The sequence below is a fragment of the Nesoenas mayeri genome, assembly GCF_963082525.1.
Source record: "Nesoenas mayeri genome assembly, chromosome: 5".
NCBI classification, from domain to species: Eukaryota; Metazoa; Chordata; class Aves; order Columbiformes; family Columbidae; genus Nesoenas; species Nesoenas mayeri.
The window spans coordinates 36,421,398-36,438,652 of NC_137548.1; the positions used below are offsets into that span (position 1 = coordinate 36,421,398).

A 17,255-nucleotide genomic window follows, 5' to 3' on the forward strand; every position below is an offset into this window, starting at 1 on the left:
AGTTATTGCTAAATCCTACCTCAGACAAAGCTGTTTCTAATTTCCATGAGTGTTTTCCTAAGAAAGGAGCAAATGTTAACCAAGGAAACCAGGAATTACCTCAAGTGCTGAAATATGCACAAGGACCTGGTTTTAGCAGGTGCCCTCCAAAGCCTGCAGAGCCATACGGGGCATCATTTTGGATGTTGCACTGCAGCTGGCCTTCCAACAGAACTGCCCTACCATGTACCCCGCACCCTCATGCAGAGTTTAATGGTACCAGAAATGGTAAATGTCAAGATGTGTTTGTGCAGTGGAATGTAGAAACTATGGTTAGATAAAGCAGTGATCACAAGAGAGGCTGTGTAAATGCTAAAGAGCCCTTAAAGAGATGTCACAAATAGCCCTGATTTCTCTCTTCGTCCTGTGAACAGCTGCCATGTGCTACAGTCCCCTTGTCAGGGAGTAAATTTAGCAATGAAAAAAGGATAGTTCAGGATGCCTGTCAGAATGTGCTTTCCTGGCACCTAGCCTGCCTCCTTGCTCAGGATCAGCAGCATGGCAGCAGCCAGCCTCGGGGGACCAAGGCGTCAGGACATCCCTGTGACATCTTCTAGAGGAACAAGGAGTCTACAATAATTCCCTGAGCTCCCCCAGTCAGCAAACCAGGCCTGAAATGCCATGTTGGACCATGATATTTGCATCTAGCTCTAATCTTTTTCAGGTTTGGGAGTAAATGAGTTTCTGAGGGGTAAGCACAGTTATTCAGAAGCAATGCAATAATAAATTTTGTTCTACTCAAGTCATCAGTCCTCCTGCCTTGGTGTGTATGAACAATGTCTTACTCTCCTTGGATTCCCTCTATACCCACTTTTTGTGGTTGAAGTGGTGGCAGCAATTTCCTTTTTTGTCCACGTTTTGAACAGGCAGAAGGAGGAACAGAGGCACTGGTAAGCAGGGGAAGTTAGCAGTGGGGAGGAGAGATTGAAGGAATTAATGCCCATCCAAAGCTATTTTTTTCAATTTATTTTAAAATATGTAGTTCTGATGTTATATGTTGACTTTGGTTGTTGACAGACTGCATGAAAAGAGTCAATGTGTTACTTCAGGCATTTTTGGCAGATATGTAGGAAAGCTATGCAGTTAAGATCAGCAGCTAACCCACAACAAAGCTTAATCTCCAGCCAAAAGCTTAATCCAACAGAAACCAAACATCTGCCCTCCTTGGGCACTCTGGGATGGAGACACAGGTCTTGGCTTCTGGGGTGGCTCCTTCATCTTCTGACTCCTCCCAGATGGCAAAGCAGGACATGTGCACCCGCTCTGTGGTTTAGGTACGAAATTGTGGCATGGGGTGGCAGATGCCAGGCTCTCAGAGTTACTGCTACAAAACCTCAGACTGAACCATACGTAGATCTAGTACAAATAACAGTATTCCTCCCTTGCCCTGTAAAACCTTCTGCTATTTCTGGCCTTCCTCTCTCAGCGTCTCTTTTCATACACAGCAGATTGAGAACATTATCCCTGGAATAAGAGTGTGCATGCTGCTTTTTTCACTGTATCTCATTCCTGACCTCTGCTGCTTTTTTACTATTCTGGTCCTTGTTCATAATAGGAAATTGAAAGTCCAAACATTTTATTCACATCTGACATTCATTCATCCTCCCAGTTTTTTGGGGTTTTTTTGGTTTTTTTTCCCCTCTGTCAGATTAAAGGCAGAGAGAAAGAAACAGACAAAACTGTGTGTTTGTGCCCCATATTTTTAATATCCAAAGCCCCAATTCTGTTCTTAGTCTTGTTTTGTGTAACTTTGTTCATTTCACTGACCATGTTTTGAATACTCAGCAATGTAAGAAGGACGTTGGGTGATATATTTAAAGAGTATTTGTTTTAAACGTAACATTGATAGTTAAGACAAACAAGTCTCATGCTCATCTGCCTACTTCCCAGCCCTGTTGACTTGTCTACATTCTTGATCTTATCATTCAAGTTCAGATATTTGAAAAGTGACCACAGATTTAGAGTGACTCAATTTTTACCAGTTTGGGACATCTCTATCCTGATTTTCTTCAGGTGGCTCCAGTTAAAAGTATGGCAGCTGTGCACCCCTGGGGCTGAAAGCACTTCAAGCTGGAAGCCCTAAAATCAAGCCAGCTCAAATCAGAGGCTTTTAAAAAATAATTTGGCCTTCCCATGTGAGCTGGTGAGTCCCCGCTGAGAGGTTATGGAAACACTCAGCTCCCAGTGGAATCTGAATGAGAACCAGTTGAAGTAAACCTTTGGTACCATAAGGCTGTTGAGTCACACAGCCCAGTATACACCTGTCCCCGCTGATGCCATGACACAGCACAGCTATCATGAGAGTCAGTGATAGATGCAGGGTGGCACAATCTTCTGTCAGTTCAGAAGCACCTTTCCTTACGGTGCACTTTATTTTGCAAGGCTGAGAGTGTTCACATTTCATGCCCTTTCCCTCTTGGGTGTGAAAACTCCCGAGGTTTGGGAAAAATATGCCTTCAGTCACTGCAATGGATTGGATTGGACTGTGATGCTTCCTGCTTATGCATATAAGCCTATACCCTAAAGACCACTGAAAAAAAAGTTCAGTTACTGGACAATTAATTGGACCTCAGTTCAGCAAAAAAGCTAATCATGCACTCAGCTTCTTGCTCTACAAATGTCCTGTTTTACTTCAATTAAGTATAGGCTTAATTTGCTGCATAGTTCATTTAATAAAATATGCTGTAGTCATTTAAAAAATAGCTATGACACTGTAAAATCGATTTGTCGTGGGTAGTCAATGTAAGGTGAGGATAATGTGATCATAGCTATGGCATCACAGCCAAATGGTGAATGGCAGACATGCTGCCTGGATACAGTCTATAGTAACTGAGTTTGCAGCAGTGAAGTCCTCCTGGGATGATATTTGAATATATTATTGCTATACAGTCATCCCAGTAAATGGATAAGAAGCACCATGCTTCTAAGGAAAATATAATCACCACAAAAATAATTTGATGTCTTCTTTCTTCTGTGGGTAAATTCTTCTATAAATATCCACTATGAGATCTCTTGTATCTGTTCAGCAACACTGTTCAGACACAGGACATTGGTTCTCTGGTCTGATCTTGTTTGACAATGCTGAGTTCCTTCCAGGTGGTGTGTGAGAGTAACATTCAATTGCAGGGCACGAAGATGTCTCATTCTTTCAGGGCCAGGCAGAAAAATGTAAGGCGCAAAGACTGTGGGGGCAGAGACCTTTCTCTGCTTTCTCTGCCCAGGGTTGGTGGTTTCTTCTCTCTTCATCCCACTCAGCCACCTTTGCAAACAGTTCAGCAACATCTTCTGGGGAGGATGGTGAAGACGTCTGCAGCAGTTTCCTTTGTAGTCCCAGCCACAGGGATCTTATTCGTCGCTTTAAAAAGAAGTAGAATGAAAAGCATGCAAGAGCCAAAGGCCCCAGACTGAAATGATTCATGGAATGAAATGTTCCAGGCTTTGTTTGCTTGCTGGTTTGTGTGTTTGTTGTTTGACATAAGAGCTATTTGGCTCAGTTCAGCTTCTGGGTTATCAGTACCATTAATTTTTAACATCACAAAGCAAAGATTTTTCCAAAACCCAAAGCACTTCCACTGCCATTACTGATTTGGAACATGCTCCTCGGGCAGTGAGCTGAACAAAACCAGTCACATCAGGTGTTTTGTTTTTTTTTTTTTTGACATTGTACATGCATGAGTCTGTCTTTTTTTACAAGGGCACCCCCATATCTGGCAACTGCACAGAGATGAGTGTCTGGGACCTACCCTTCTCTGCTGGTGTTGTCCAAGAACAAAAGCTCATCTCTCAGTCAACTCCACTGCCTCCCACTGTCTCTCTTCTGCACTAAAGAACTCTCCAGATGGAACAAGGGCTGTACATGAAAGCAACAGATGTCCCAATACAGCCACAAAAACTAGGCACCATCACTGCTAATTTCACTGGTCTCTGACTGTGATGACAAGGGGTACACAGGACACTTCCTCTACTGTTTGCTGCGAGGTGCTTGGATTTTTTTAGTCTAGTTGCGGGTTCCCACTAGAGGCTGGCTGCTGGCAGGGATCACAGGGTGACATGCTGGATGTGCACATCCCCATGGAACCAGGCTGATCAAAGGGGAACCTCTGAACTACTGAGTTTGCTTCCATAGCTGGTCACAGTGACACAGATCTGCTTCATAGGACAAAAGTCTAAATATAGCTCAGGTTTCTGACTAACAGGGTACGTTGCAGTTTTCCCATGCTTTAGCAACAAAAAGCTGCAGTGGGGACCTAAGGGCTACATCAGTCAGATACTGTCTGCTTTGTATAATGCTCCTGAAGGCCTACTGCAGTGGCATTTGTCATTTCTTGGTCTCCCTCAGCATCCCAGGGAAAGCTGCAGGAAATTTTGTAGCAAGACCTCATGATTGCAAACATCACTGTTGGGATAACTTCAGCATCCCAGTAAACAAACTCAAGGCAGCAAAAATGGGGTGCTGGTAGGGCACAGGCAAAAGGCAGGAGTCAAGTTTGGTTTATGCAGGGTAGATTTGGTTTAACATATATGGGTAAAGATCTGCTCTGGTAAAAACTCCACATCGATTATTATGCTTTGGCTCTGCCAGCTCATGGCCTTCTCAGCTAACAGAAACCTAATAGGGAAGTATAAAAAGCCCAAAGACTTGAATGACTCCTGCTGTGCCTTTAACCAGAAAAAGCTAAATGAAGTAGGAAGCTGATCTTGGAGGACAATCTGCTTAGATGAGTACAGGCTAAAAGTGGAATAATCCCTGAGGTCTCTCATTTTGTTTGCTGTAATTTGGGCAGAAAGCAATGCAGCTGATGTTTTCAAAGCTGAAATGTGCAGGTGGGTCTGTCCTTCTGCTTGCAATAGCAGTGAAGGTGGCTAGTCTGCTTTCCTGTAAAAAGGGTAGGAGGTACAGATGCTCTCTTTCAAAAACTCTACAGTGCTGCTGAAATTTCTGAAATGGTTTTGGGGATGATGGATGATTCTGAATCCACAGCAGCATGTGTGAAGAGGCAGAAAACAGAGAAATGCCTGCTGCCTGCCCTGAGAAAAAAGCTTCTTTTTCCTGGATGTAAATGTGTGTGGTCAGACAGGTCCTCACTAATACCTGAGGAGGATTCATTATAATTGAGTTTAATCCTTCCTGAGCAGGACGAAAAAGGTTAATTGCCTGGTGAGAAGCATTTTTCTGGTCCACAGACTGTTCAGAGGACTGGGGGAGGGGAAGAATCAGTCAGAATGAGAAGATGGGCTAATTTTTCACAGGTCTGTTGCTCTTCATCTGTTTATTATAGCCAGTCATAATAGCGAGGTTGTGCTTAGCAGCTTGTAGAAACAACAGAAAGATGGTTTCCTTTCCCTCTACTGGATCCCTGGAGCAGACACAGCTGAGAAAGTCTCAAGTGAAGTGGCTTTGCTAAAGCTGTGCTCATTTTTAACTAAGGTGCAGGACTCCTTGTGAGATCCCTTAAATTGCCTTTTTTTTTTTTTTTTTTTTGAGATGAGGGGAACCTCAAAAGGTTCAAAGTGAATCTTCATCTCCTTTGGGGAGACAGCAATGGAGAGAATACTTAACTGAAGGTTCCTTCGTGTACTGTTATTGAGCAACCTCTTGGGACCTTAATCTCAGGAAAGCACAAGCTGGTCTATAATTGCTTTCCAGTCTCAGGAGCACATGTGTGGTGTTGTGGGGTTTTTTTTTTGTTTTGTTTTGGTTTGGTTTTTTTTTTTCAGAATGTGGTAGGCATCAAGCAGATAACCCCAAGGAACAAGAATATGCTAGACTAATTAGACGCTAGACAGCAAGCATAAGGTGGGGAACTGCTTTAAATATCTGGATTACCCTTGTGAATCAGAGTTGTTGCTGTGTTCCCATAAAGCGAGCTCTGCTGGGGAGAGACTGTCCTTACACAGGGGTAAGGGAGCACTTCTAATTTTAAGGAAAGAACTGATAGTTGGAAAATAGCAATAAACCTGAGGACTGTAGTCGGTATCAGTGAGCTGATACTGTGATAATAATGAAGTGAATACTCTGAAATGTTCCAGAATGCAGAATTGTTATCTGAGGATGCTCACAAAAGGCTGTCTTGGGTTTGAGGATGAAACTTTTCTGTGGATTCTGTTCCAGAAAGGAAAAACATTTGCCATTATCTTTTCAGACCTGGAGGCTTGCAGAATTACTTAACTGCTGAGTATTTATTTGGATAAGAACTGATAAGGATTTTATCCTGTGCCTTTCAAATCAGACCCTGCCCCTTAGCAAGCTAATCACCATTCCTTTTTTGTTATAATTAGTGTGTTCAATGTTAGAGCTCTCTGCTTCTATGAGACTACATTTTTATTGCTGTTACACTTTGCCTTTCTGTAAGTCTTGCTCCAGTGTTGCTGGTTTAAAGGACCTTCTTAAATTAATGTGGTGAAGCTCAGTTCTTATAAAGTAATCATCTCTTAGCTTTATTAATCCATTCTTATGAGTTCCAGGGGCAGCTAAAGGCTTAGACTTGAGGAGCTCTCTGCTGTGTCATGCCTGACACTTAAGTCTATTGGGCTGGCACTAATTACTCTGCTTACAGTCTAAATAGGTAAAACAAAAGACTGAGAAGGAAAACAGACACCCTGTCATACAGGGGCTTGACCAAGGTCACAGAACAGAGCTGTTTGCAGGGTGCCCTGATTCCCTAGTGACTAGTGTCCCATTCATATGGAAGCTCTGGAGCTGCCCGCTCTGTTGCCACTTGAGAATGTTGATGGTGACCAGGTGTGTGTGAACACATCTCTAATTATCCTCTATGTACATAGTATTAACTTTCTCAAGTTACACAGAGAAGATGATGGATGATTATTTGCCAGCAGGCTTAAAGGTGTATCTGCATATCTGAGAAGAGTGGAACAGTCATGACTCCACTGAGAAATGTGATGCAAGGAACTTGCGGGAAAGGTACCAGGGGCTATTTGTTTTGCTCACAGATCTTCTAAACTACCTGGCTGGCAAGATTTGCTTGCCTCACTCAACATCCCCAAACAGTTCTCTGGTTTAATACAAGTATTCAGTTTGTGCAGAAGATGGGAAGGAAGCCTGTTGGCCTGGACGTGATGAGGAAGCTCTGCTGCATTTGTGGGAGGGAAAAAAGTCCTCAAGGCAAGGTTACCTTTTCCTGCACCTCTGGAGGGAAAGTAGGGCTCCTGCTACTCCTGTACCAAGCAGGAAATAGTCTGTAACAGTTACGCTACAGTCATGCTCTCCTGTTTCCACTGAAACTAAAGCGCAGCAACCGACATCCTTTCCTTCCCTTAGCCAGCTTTCCTCAATTGCAACTTACATTTTTCAGGTCAACTTTTAGAGGCCAGCTACACTAGGAGGAGCTCTCCCTCCATTTCATCTTTTCTCTCCCTGTTCAACTGTCAATTTGCTAAAGCTCCCGGTTGCTTTTGTACAGGCTGCTTACTCCCTGGCCGGCCTCTTAAATCCTCTGGAGTTCTTTGGGCATGTAAGCTCCCTTCACAGTATGAATGGAGCACTAATTCCACTGGCCCTTTTATGGTTGCTGGGCATTTCATGACAGTCAGTTCCTTGCTATGTTTCTCCTGTTTGCTAGTTTGGAAATATGTCTGTTCTGTATTTTGCACCCTCACTGTTGTATTTATTTTTCAGTGCAGACAAAACCCTGCCAGGCAGTTCCCAACACACAGGCCTTTAGGCAACATCCCAGGCAACACTGCTCCATTTTTTATTTCAGTTAGTTTAATTTCTAAAATTGTAAAGATCATGCAGACAACATATATAAAATACTAACTTCAGTACTTTCTAGTATAAGCTAGAGTTGGAAAACTCACCCTACAAACATTAGTGAAATCATGTCAGTCATGTTTGACAACTGAGCCTCCCTGTTACATTTCCATTACAGGGCAACAGCTTCTTCAGTCAGAAGACGTTTCTCCCAGATCTGACAGCAGACCAGACGTTTGTAAGGCCTGAATTTGCAGACAAGAACGAGCACTCCAATATTATTTACTAATGCATATATGGATAGCTCTTCCTGCTGAAGACTTTTATGTTTTGTAGGTGCTCTGCACGCAGAGAATGGTGGGAATTTTTAAGGTAAAGCATGGCAGCACTAATGAGAGGCAGCCCCTGGGAAGGCCTGCATCCGAGGTCTCCCCGCCTGGAGCAAAGACATTTACAAGGACATTGACTCTCCCTTCCCAGCCTGGGGACACGCTCATGAGCGCGGATAAACACCGAACACCGCTCCGGCCCCCAAAACGCCTTCTTTTCTGAGGGACCGGCTGCAGGAGAGGCGCTGCTGCAGGAGAGGCGCTGCCCCAGGCGGCACAGCAGCGGCGGCCACAGATCCCTCACTAGGCCGCAGGGCCCGGGCTCAGCCGCCATCGCCGCACTCGCCCCTTCCCGCCCACGGGAACCACTGCTCCCGGCATGCCCTGCGGGCCACCAGCCTTCACGGGTGCGGAGGATTGGTGGGAGCGGAGCCAATCGTGAACGTGAGCCTTGTCTCGCGGCCCCGCCTCTTCGCGCGCGCCGCGGGGAGCCTTTGAAAAAGTTCTGAGGTGCGCGGGGCTTCTGTCTCCCCTCCCCCTCCCCCCATCCCCCTCCCGGCGGGTCTGTCCCGCCCGGGCCGCCGTGAGGTTGCTGCCCGCTGGTTTGCGGGGGAGCGGGGTTTCAGGTGCCGGCGGCGCTGCCGGGAGCGAGGGCGGGCTGGGCCAGGGCTGCGGGTCTCGGAGCGATGGGGCGCTCACCTGTGGCGGGGCAGGAGGGCCGCCTGCGGGTGTCGGCGTCATCAGTCCCGTTCTCGTTGCGGATGAGGGGATAAGGCCCAGGGCACCTGGGCCACCCGGTGTAAGAGCCGACACCGCGTGTGTTTGCCCCCTCACGCGTGTCTTCCCCCTCGGCCCGGCCCCACAGAGCGGGCGCGGCCGCGGTCCCGCCAGCAGCTGCGGCCGCCACCTGGGGCACGGGGTCAGTGCCGGGCTGTGCTCGGGCTTCGTTCCGCTGCCGCGGGTGGGACGTGCGTGCCACCCCGGACCCGCCGCTGTGCCCCGGGCAGGCTGTGCGCGTCGGGTGGCAAGCGGTTGTTAACGCAGCTGGCAACATGAAGCTCTGCAAGCACTTGATTTTTCTCCTGTGTGAACAGGATTTGGCGGGGCGGGGGGAATTGTTTCCATCTTGTGAGGATGTGGAGGCCTGTTCATCTGCAAAAGCTGTAGCAATTTCACATTATTTAAAAACCTTTTTATTTTGCCTAAACTTCTGGCTAAATAAATACTAGGAACGTTGCCTAAATAATAGGTGTGAAACAGCTGTGTCCTCGAACACATATGTAGGTCAGGAAAACACATGTGCTTTAGGTTGTACTGAGCTGAATACTGTTCAGTGGAGTTTTGTCCGGTAGAATGGAATGACACACACAAAAAGAAGGGGGCAATGAAAATAGCTGAGGGAACAAGGATTCATAGTTGCAGTGGAATCTTGTCTGCTATGCAAAATAATCCTGAGGCTTATCTGAAATAATCAGATACTCTTTAAGCAGGAATCTTAATAAAAACAATTTGCTTAAGTGACTGAATGTACCACAGTTGTTGCTGCTTTGATCCAGTGGTATTTTTGCTTACTTTTACAACAAAACAATATTTATGTTGTAGTTTTTATCTTCATGTGCCTAGCTTTGGCCTCCGATTTCTTTCACACTGTTGGTTAAATTAAAGAACTCTTTATGAAGTGTATTTGTTTCATAAATCGTTACCCTGAACTTTATGAGATGGGTTTGACTAGTTTGACCATCTTGAGTCTTTCATAGTAGAGTGTGTTTCCAGGTCTTCAGTCTTTCTGGTGTCTCCAGGTCCTTCCTGTTCTTTTAACATCTGTCATGAATTGTGGGTCACCAGGACTGAGTGTTGTGTTCTAGCAGTAAATGTTCTAGGGCTGAGTACTTACTGTGATTACTGTTCATGCTTAGGCATCCAAAGAGCTTATTTCTTTCCAGTGCAGTATAGCATGAGGATTTCTCGTTCTGTTCACCACTGAGTAATTTCCAGCTTTCTTATGACCCAGAAATTGTGATCAAATATGAGGAGATATAATTCAACATAACTGCTTTCAGAGTGGTAATATAATGTGACATAGACTTATACAGGAAGTCTATATCACATTAACTTTTATATATGGATATGTATACACACATGCACACTCTTTTCTTTAGCAGGGAACAAGTGGAATTGTCTGCACAGTCATATTCCGAGCATCTTTCAAAAATTTTTTTCTTTGCCCTGTAGATTGGGGATCATGGCTACTAAGAAACTGCGAAGAGCAAGATTGTCTCAGGAGCTGTGTGAAAGGCTGAGTCGCCATCAGATCACTACCTGTCAGGTGAAAGTGTGTTTTGTTTTGTTTTCTTCCTTTGTGGGGCTGCATTGTGTTTTAATGCCTGTAGTATTTACTTTTTTTTGCAGTTTTATTTACAGGGAGCTTTACTTTCTGTAAAATAGGGGGCATTTCAGGCTTCATCTGGCCTGATGCCTTGTAAAAACATAGTTTTAAAACAATAGATGCCTAACTAAAACATTTAAACTTATATATACCTTCCCTTCTAAAAAACCTGAAGATGCTTCATTTTAGCAGGAGTGTTCAGCTACTACTTGTGTGGAGTAAGGCATCTGTTTGTGAACACTTCACAAAAATACATTTATAGCATATAATCTAGTGTGTGAATGTGCTGTGATATTAAACTGTCAGTTATGGGTTGATTCAGCAGTACATTTTGAAGATATTCTCATGAATGCTCACCTAAAGAGAGCCAAGAAGGCCTTATATATTTCAGTAGTATGTGTGATAAATACAGGATCTAGCCCTGGGATGGCAATCTAGAAGACATGATGTAATTTGAATGTTTTTCAGGTAGGCAGAGACTTTTGTGAACACAAAGGTGTTATCTTCATTATCACACAGTTCTTGAATGCTTGGTCCATGTCATTTAAAATATCAATACCATTTCTTTTAATATACTGGTGTCAGAGAAAGGTATGAGAGGTGTAAAAAAATAGTGCGTAACATGGCAGAGTTGCTAAACCTGTGGGATGTGCACTAGTTGAGTATTAACTGCATCAATTTAGTACCCAGTCTTGATTTCTAGGTTGAGCTCTCTGAACTGTTCTATTATCTTTCAGGACTTTTTATGTCTTTCCCTCTTGGAGCTGATGAAGGTGACGGGACAGAGCTACTATGATGTGCAGAAACTTCTCTGTAAAGTCAGCCGAGCTTGTGCTCCCAAAATGCAGACAGTAAGTGTACTTGTGTTGATTCTTTTCTTAATGCAATACCTGGGAAAAAGCTAAACGGTGTCACTCATCTTTTTTCCTGGGAGGTTTGTGATGTTTGACTGCACAATGAAATAATACTTTTATTTTTAATTTTTCATCTCTGAGATACTTTAGTTTGATGCAGTGACTTTTATTAGGCATTATAGCCTCAAGAGATTGTTCAGGCTTGCAGGATCGATTCTGAGTGCAATAGAGAAATACAGCATTCTCTCTTGCAATCCAGCCTATAAAAATTGCTCCTCGTTTGGAGCCTGCAAGTCAAAACCAATAAAACCAACATCGTTTAATACAAGCAAAGAATAAGAATTTCAGTATAAATATTGGTTTTAGACATAAAATGGGTGCATAGAAATGAAGTGATCCTGAAAATAACTTCTTGAGGATTTTTTTTCCATACATGTAAATGAGCTGTGGTGTGGTTTAGGCTACAGGTGGCCTGTACAAGAAGGAAATAGATGTTAGCTGCAATGCAGTGGCTGGATTTCATGTTATTTTTTGAATTCAGGTGAAAAGATGTCAAAAATGGTGTCTTTTTAGAACAGAGAGGACATGGACAGTTCTGACCTGTCTCAATGCAGTCTGCTTTTTTCCTGAGAAAAATAAGCCACATCAAAATTTATTATGTGTAATTGGCATAGTAATTGTAGCAGTAACTCTGTGAAACTTTAAATTCACAAACATACTGCATTAAAGTTAGCGATATGCAGAATTTATATAGCTTATCCTGTAAACCTAGCTAATTACTAGTTTTCTGTCCATAACTGTTACTAATCATCAATGTATTTAAGACAGATGGAAGTTTTAAGTAGACTTCTCGCATTTACTTTTGCCTGTTGTCCACACATCACTGTTCAATCAGATTTCTTTGCCAAGAAGCTTGGTAGATAAGAAACAGCAGTTGTCAAGGACTGTTAATACAGAGCCAGCTGACAGATGACCAGCTATGTAAGTGCATACAATACAGAGCTGTATGTCCCAAAACAGAGGATGTTGACTCTTTTTAAGGAATGTTGACTGAATCTTTGCAAACATAGGATTTCAAAGGGACTTCAGGTCAGAGTGACTGATATAACTTCATGATTGATGTAGCAAGAAGATTTTATAATATCTTTGATTTTTTTAAAAAAAGATAATAGGACTTATAAATAAGGGAAAAATACTATCCAGATATAACATTAGAAGTGCTGGTAGCAAAACTTGAGATTATGCCAAGATATACAGTAGAACTCTAATTTCTGGAAAACTTGGCTCACAGTATGAAGTACAGAGTGAAGCCTACTTAACTCATCAGAGAGGAAGTTAGCTAAGGGGTGACTAGAGCAACAACCTTTAGACTTTGGACTGTTCCTTTTAAAATCAGACTGCTGGTGTGTAGGATGCTCAGTGGTTGAGGCATGTCTCAGTTTTAGCAAGATGCAAGCAAGACTTGTTTCTTTTGAAAACATTACCTTCTGATGTTTCAAGATCAGCATTACCATTATCTCACGTAAATTAATTCCTCAAATGAAGAGAATTCTTATGAAGTAGATTTCTGATCTTGGGCCACTTCCTCCTGTCAGCGGAGGAACTAGGAATTCAACTCTTTTCACTTCTATACTTATCTCTTTCCTATCTTCTTGACTAGTCTTCCTCACGAAAGTGGAAAATGATCAATGACTACTGGATCAGTCCAGACTTGTTTGAAGACTTGAGAATGTTTAGCAAACCTTTCCTTGAAGCCAGGCAGTTTCTAATTGGTAACAAATGTAAACCCATGGACTTCTTGATTTTAGGTTTCATGTGAATGTCCTGCATTGGTCACTAACCACACACATATTTAAAAGCTGGAGTTTTATGAGTTACAGCAAACCTTGTTGAATAGGAGCAGAGAAAACCTTTGACACATCATTATAAAAAGCTTATTATAATTTAACATTGTGGTGAGGGTGATAAAACAAACTTAATTTTCTCTGTGACCTATAAATGAGACATAAATGCAAGGGAAGGATGATGGGCTAACAGGGGACTATAACTGAAGATAGGCATAGTTTGCTTATTGACAAGTGTTAAGACATTCTGTTGATGAAAGTAAATGTGAGCAATTTGCTATTTCCATTTAAAATAAAAGGTGTTTTCTGATTTGTGTGAGTTTTTTTCCCTTATTTTTTTCTTCTTCCCCTTCTCTCCCTCCCCCCCCCCCCCCCCCCCCACTATTCTAGGCTTATGAAATGAAACTAAAGAAGTCTGTCAGTCCCTCTTCAGCCTTTCTATCCACCACGCTAGATAGTTTGGATAAAGTCTTGCATGGTGGAGTGCCCTGTGGATCCCTCACAGAGGTAAGTTGTTTAATATTAATATATTTTTGCCACAGTGACAGATCACAACTTGAAGTCAAAAGTCACGCATAGATCGGACTGTCTTGTGTTAGGGGCTTTAAACACAAGCTATGCAAAAAAATTTGGATTAGTGCTTTTGGGTTTAGTTGTTAGAGGCTGCACCTTGTTTTGGTTTTGGTTTTGTTTTTTCTTTTTTCCTTTCCACCCAGCATGTCAAGTAAATAAGAAAATAAAGGAATGAAAAAATTTGGTGATTCTATTTTTCTTTTAAAAAGTGAAAATTTTCCCAGGAAATCTGTGAGATTTGTTGACTGGATTTTACAGCGAGAAAGCTGCAGTGTGATTTCGTGGTCAGAGCACAAGGTGCTGAATCAGGAGTCTGTCCTTTTAATTCTGACTCACTCTGACTTTACTAAAGTTACTTTTCATGAAGGTACAATAAGCAAATAGGACAAAAGGGTGAAACATATGGGCATGACAATGACTTTGTAGAGCTTTTATATAAAAATGTAACTAACTTATGCGATAAATATGTAATGCATTCTTTTTAGAAAAGACACTGTAATTAAGGCCTGTCCTATATGCACATACATGGCAAGGCTACAAATTTCATATATATGTATATATATTGCTATAGATCTGTTGCTCTCTGGCCTTTGTATGCAATGCTACTTTTTTGCATGGAATTTTATTTTAAGAACAAGGGAGTACTTCATCTTCTGGTGCTTGCATTTCTCTCTGACCTCACAGACATTGATAATAATGTACATAGTTTGTATAATCTGAAAAGACAGGAATTATGTAGATGCTTATAGGAGTCATTGGGTATTATAAAAATGCAAGGATGCAATCTCTGGCTTAGAAATTTGCTGAGCTATAAGTGGAGATGGAGGAATGTATATAATGGAGGGAGTATTGATATATGTGTGCTCTGTTCTTGTGTTATTCCCCTATCCATCTGTTGTAGGCCCTGGTAGAGAGAGAATCCAGAGATTTTATGAAATGTGGCTGTACTTGCATTCTTAAAGTTAAGTTCTGAAGTGACCTGTGCACTTGAAATGGTTAGAAAAATATGTATTGTGTGCTTTGTGCTCTGACTTTAGACAGGTTTAAATAATTCTTTTGCTTGAACACTTTAATGGTCCTTACCAAGTGCTTTTCTTTGTCTGCTGTGGCAAGTTGCCACAGTAGAGGAATATAAGTGAGTAGTTATAAAAATCCTACTATGAGGAAAATACATTTTTGCACACCCTATAATCAAACTAGATTGGTTTTGATCTTGGATAGAAATAATAAATAAATAACTTATTTCAATAGTGACTTAAAACACATTAGAATTTAAGCAGCACTGAGTTTAGATTGTAACAGCTTCTGCTCTAGTAAAATTATGTAATGAGAGGCTATTACTTTTTAAATATTCTGAGTATTTTGTTTCCTATACGATATACAGGAATATACAGCATTCAGGTCTTCATAAAAATGTTGAAGAATGCATCCATGAACTTTCATTGGTCTGTCAGAATTATTATATTCTTCATATTTAAGCCTAGCTTTGCTATCAATTTACTATAAGAAAATTAGATCAGAAGAACTTACTCTTAAGATGAATACTGCTAGTCTTTAAATTCTGGGAGAAAAGACTAGGTAATTTCAGTTTCACTGAAGAAGAACTGTTCTTGTAGCAGAGGGATATGCGGGGTCCTGAGACTGTAACTATACTGCTGTTGAGGATAGTACCTTCAGCAGGAGATGAACATTTGTTTCCTGAAAATATTTTTATCACCAAAGCAGTGGCCACACTAGATGTAGTTTGACTCCTTTTCTTTTGAATTGTTGTTTATTCAGTCAACTGATGAAATAGTGCAGCCTGTGTTTGAAAAGAAATGATGCTCACTTGTGTCTAGGATCGGGCTTTAAGGGATTTCCGTCTGGTCCACTGACTTCTCCTTGGTGGAGATGAGAATGGCTGTTCACACGCTTATGCTGCTCAAACTTCTGAATTGTGCCTCTTTGGCTGAAATGTGGAGGCACTGCTGCACAGATAGAAGAAAGAAGTAGGATGGAGACGTGTCTTCTGTGATATGCTGACTTGTCCTTGAGCCTGTGACTGGCTCATGAGTGGTGCCCAGAATAAGGATGTTGCCCTTCTATAGGTCAACCCAGGTCACCCAGTCTATTTTGCCTGCTTTCCCATGGCTTGGCAATTTTGAGTAAAAGATGGCCAGAGTGTAAAAGTTTACATTAAGGAATCCTGGAACATTTTATTCCTAATTAAAAAAAAAAAAGTGGATTTGATCCTTTTGGGTGGGAAGAGCCACACGGGTTATTTACAAAGCTGCTGATAACAATGTTGTTAATATTTGCCCTTTTTTCTTAATCCTAGCATAGCTATCATTCAGCTGTCAGTGCAGTCCATCTGACGTGTTCTTGCCTGAAGACCAGGTAGAATGGCTGTGGAGCACTGATAGACATTCAGTTTGCCGATTGCCATGTTCTTGGCCTTGCTCCAGAGTGAGATTGGAGAAGAGCAGTGGTTGACATGCTGGGCATTCTGTTGGAGTTTCGCTAACCTTTGACTTCCGAATTGATGTGTGATGCTTTTTTTTGTGTGTGTGTATGTGTGTGTGTGTGCCTTTTTTTTTTTTTTTTTTTTTTTTTTAATTTGAAAGTAAATTCTGCAAGCAGTTGATCTCAAAACATGGTTGTCAACTATCATTTTCCTGAGATGGTATAAAATAATGCAAATGCTTAATTTTCCGGAGTTATGTATTCTGTAATACCTCTCAGCTTGGTTGATGGTCACAATACTAATTGTGTATTTTTTTAAAATTTTTTTAAGTGCTCCCTTAAAACATTTATCTCTTTATATATGAGAAAATCTGGGAAACTTGCTAAACTCTATTTTAAGAATGGTCATACCCCATATGTATCAATGTATTTAAAGGTAGTTGGGGAAAATATATTCAAAGATAAGCTGAACTTTTATCTGATTGTAAATGAAAAGTGCTGTGCCAGGAAAGGTATTGCACTTTAAGTTTTCTTCTGAAAGAATCCCAATACTTAAATGTTAAGCTTTTTATATTTTAACATATTTTGGTTGAAAATACGGGGACCTGCCTAATGCAGTTGTGTTCTGTAGGTGACCTCGCTAAGTGACTGAGATGTCGAAGTCTGTGTGAGTTGTCTAGAGGATGAGACCAGAACTGCAAGCACCACATCCTTCCACCAGTAGCTTGGTCTTTGTTGCAGCCTCATGCCAGATTGACAATACTGTTGCATAATAACCAGTTAATTAGAAATATTATAGAGAGAACTAAGTAGACTCCAGAAATTAGGTGACCAATTTAAGAGATTAGAGGTGTCTAAAAAAAAAGGCGTGTTGCTTTTTGTTTTCTTTCGGGCACTAAATGTGGAAAGCAATTAAAGCATGTATTAGGGGTTTCTCAGAGAATAAGTAACGATGTGGAAGCTGACTTTCTAATTTAAAGCTTGTTTCTGGAGATTTTTAAAAGCATTTTTGTGAAAGTCATGACATCTGAAGTAGTTTCAAAGGTTGGCAGCACTACAAGTGTTCTTCAGCATGAT

The 17,255-nt window shown here is 41.7% G+C and overlaps 1 protein-coding gene across 1 annotated transcript in view; it reads left to right on the forward strand.

Moving 5' to 3' along the window:
- Positions 1-10,321: 10,321 nt before the first annotated feature.
- The window catches only part of RAD51B (RAD51 paralog B), a gene marked incomplete at both ends in the record, with an annotated part of 438,609 nt that continues 431,675 nt past the window's right edge, over positions 10,322-17,255 (forward strand). Inside the window, 3 exon segments of the mRNA XM_080345731.1 lie at positions 10,322-10,405; positions 11,203-11,316; positions 13,554-13,670. Coding sequence (XP_080201857.1) covers positions 10,322-10,405; positions 11,203-11,316; positions 13,554-13,670 — 315 coding nt within the window.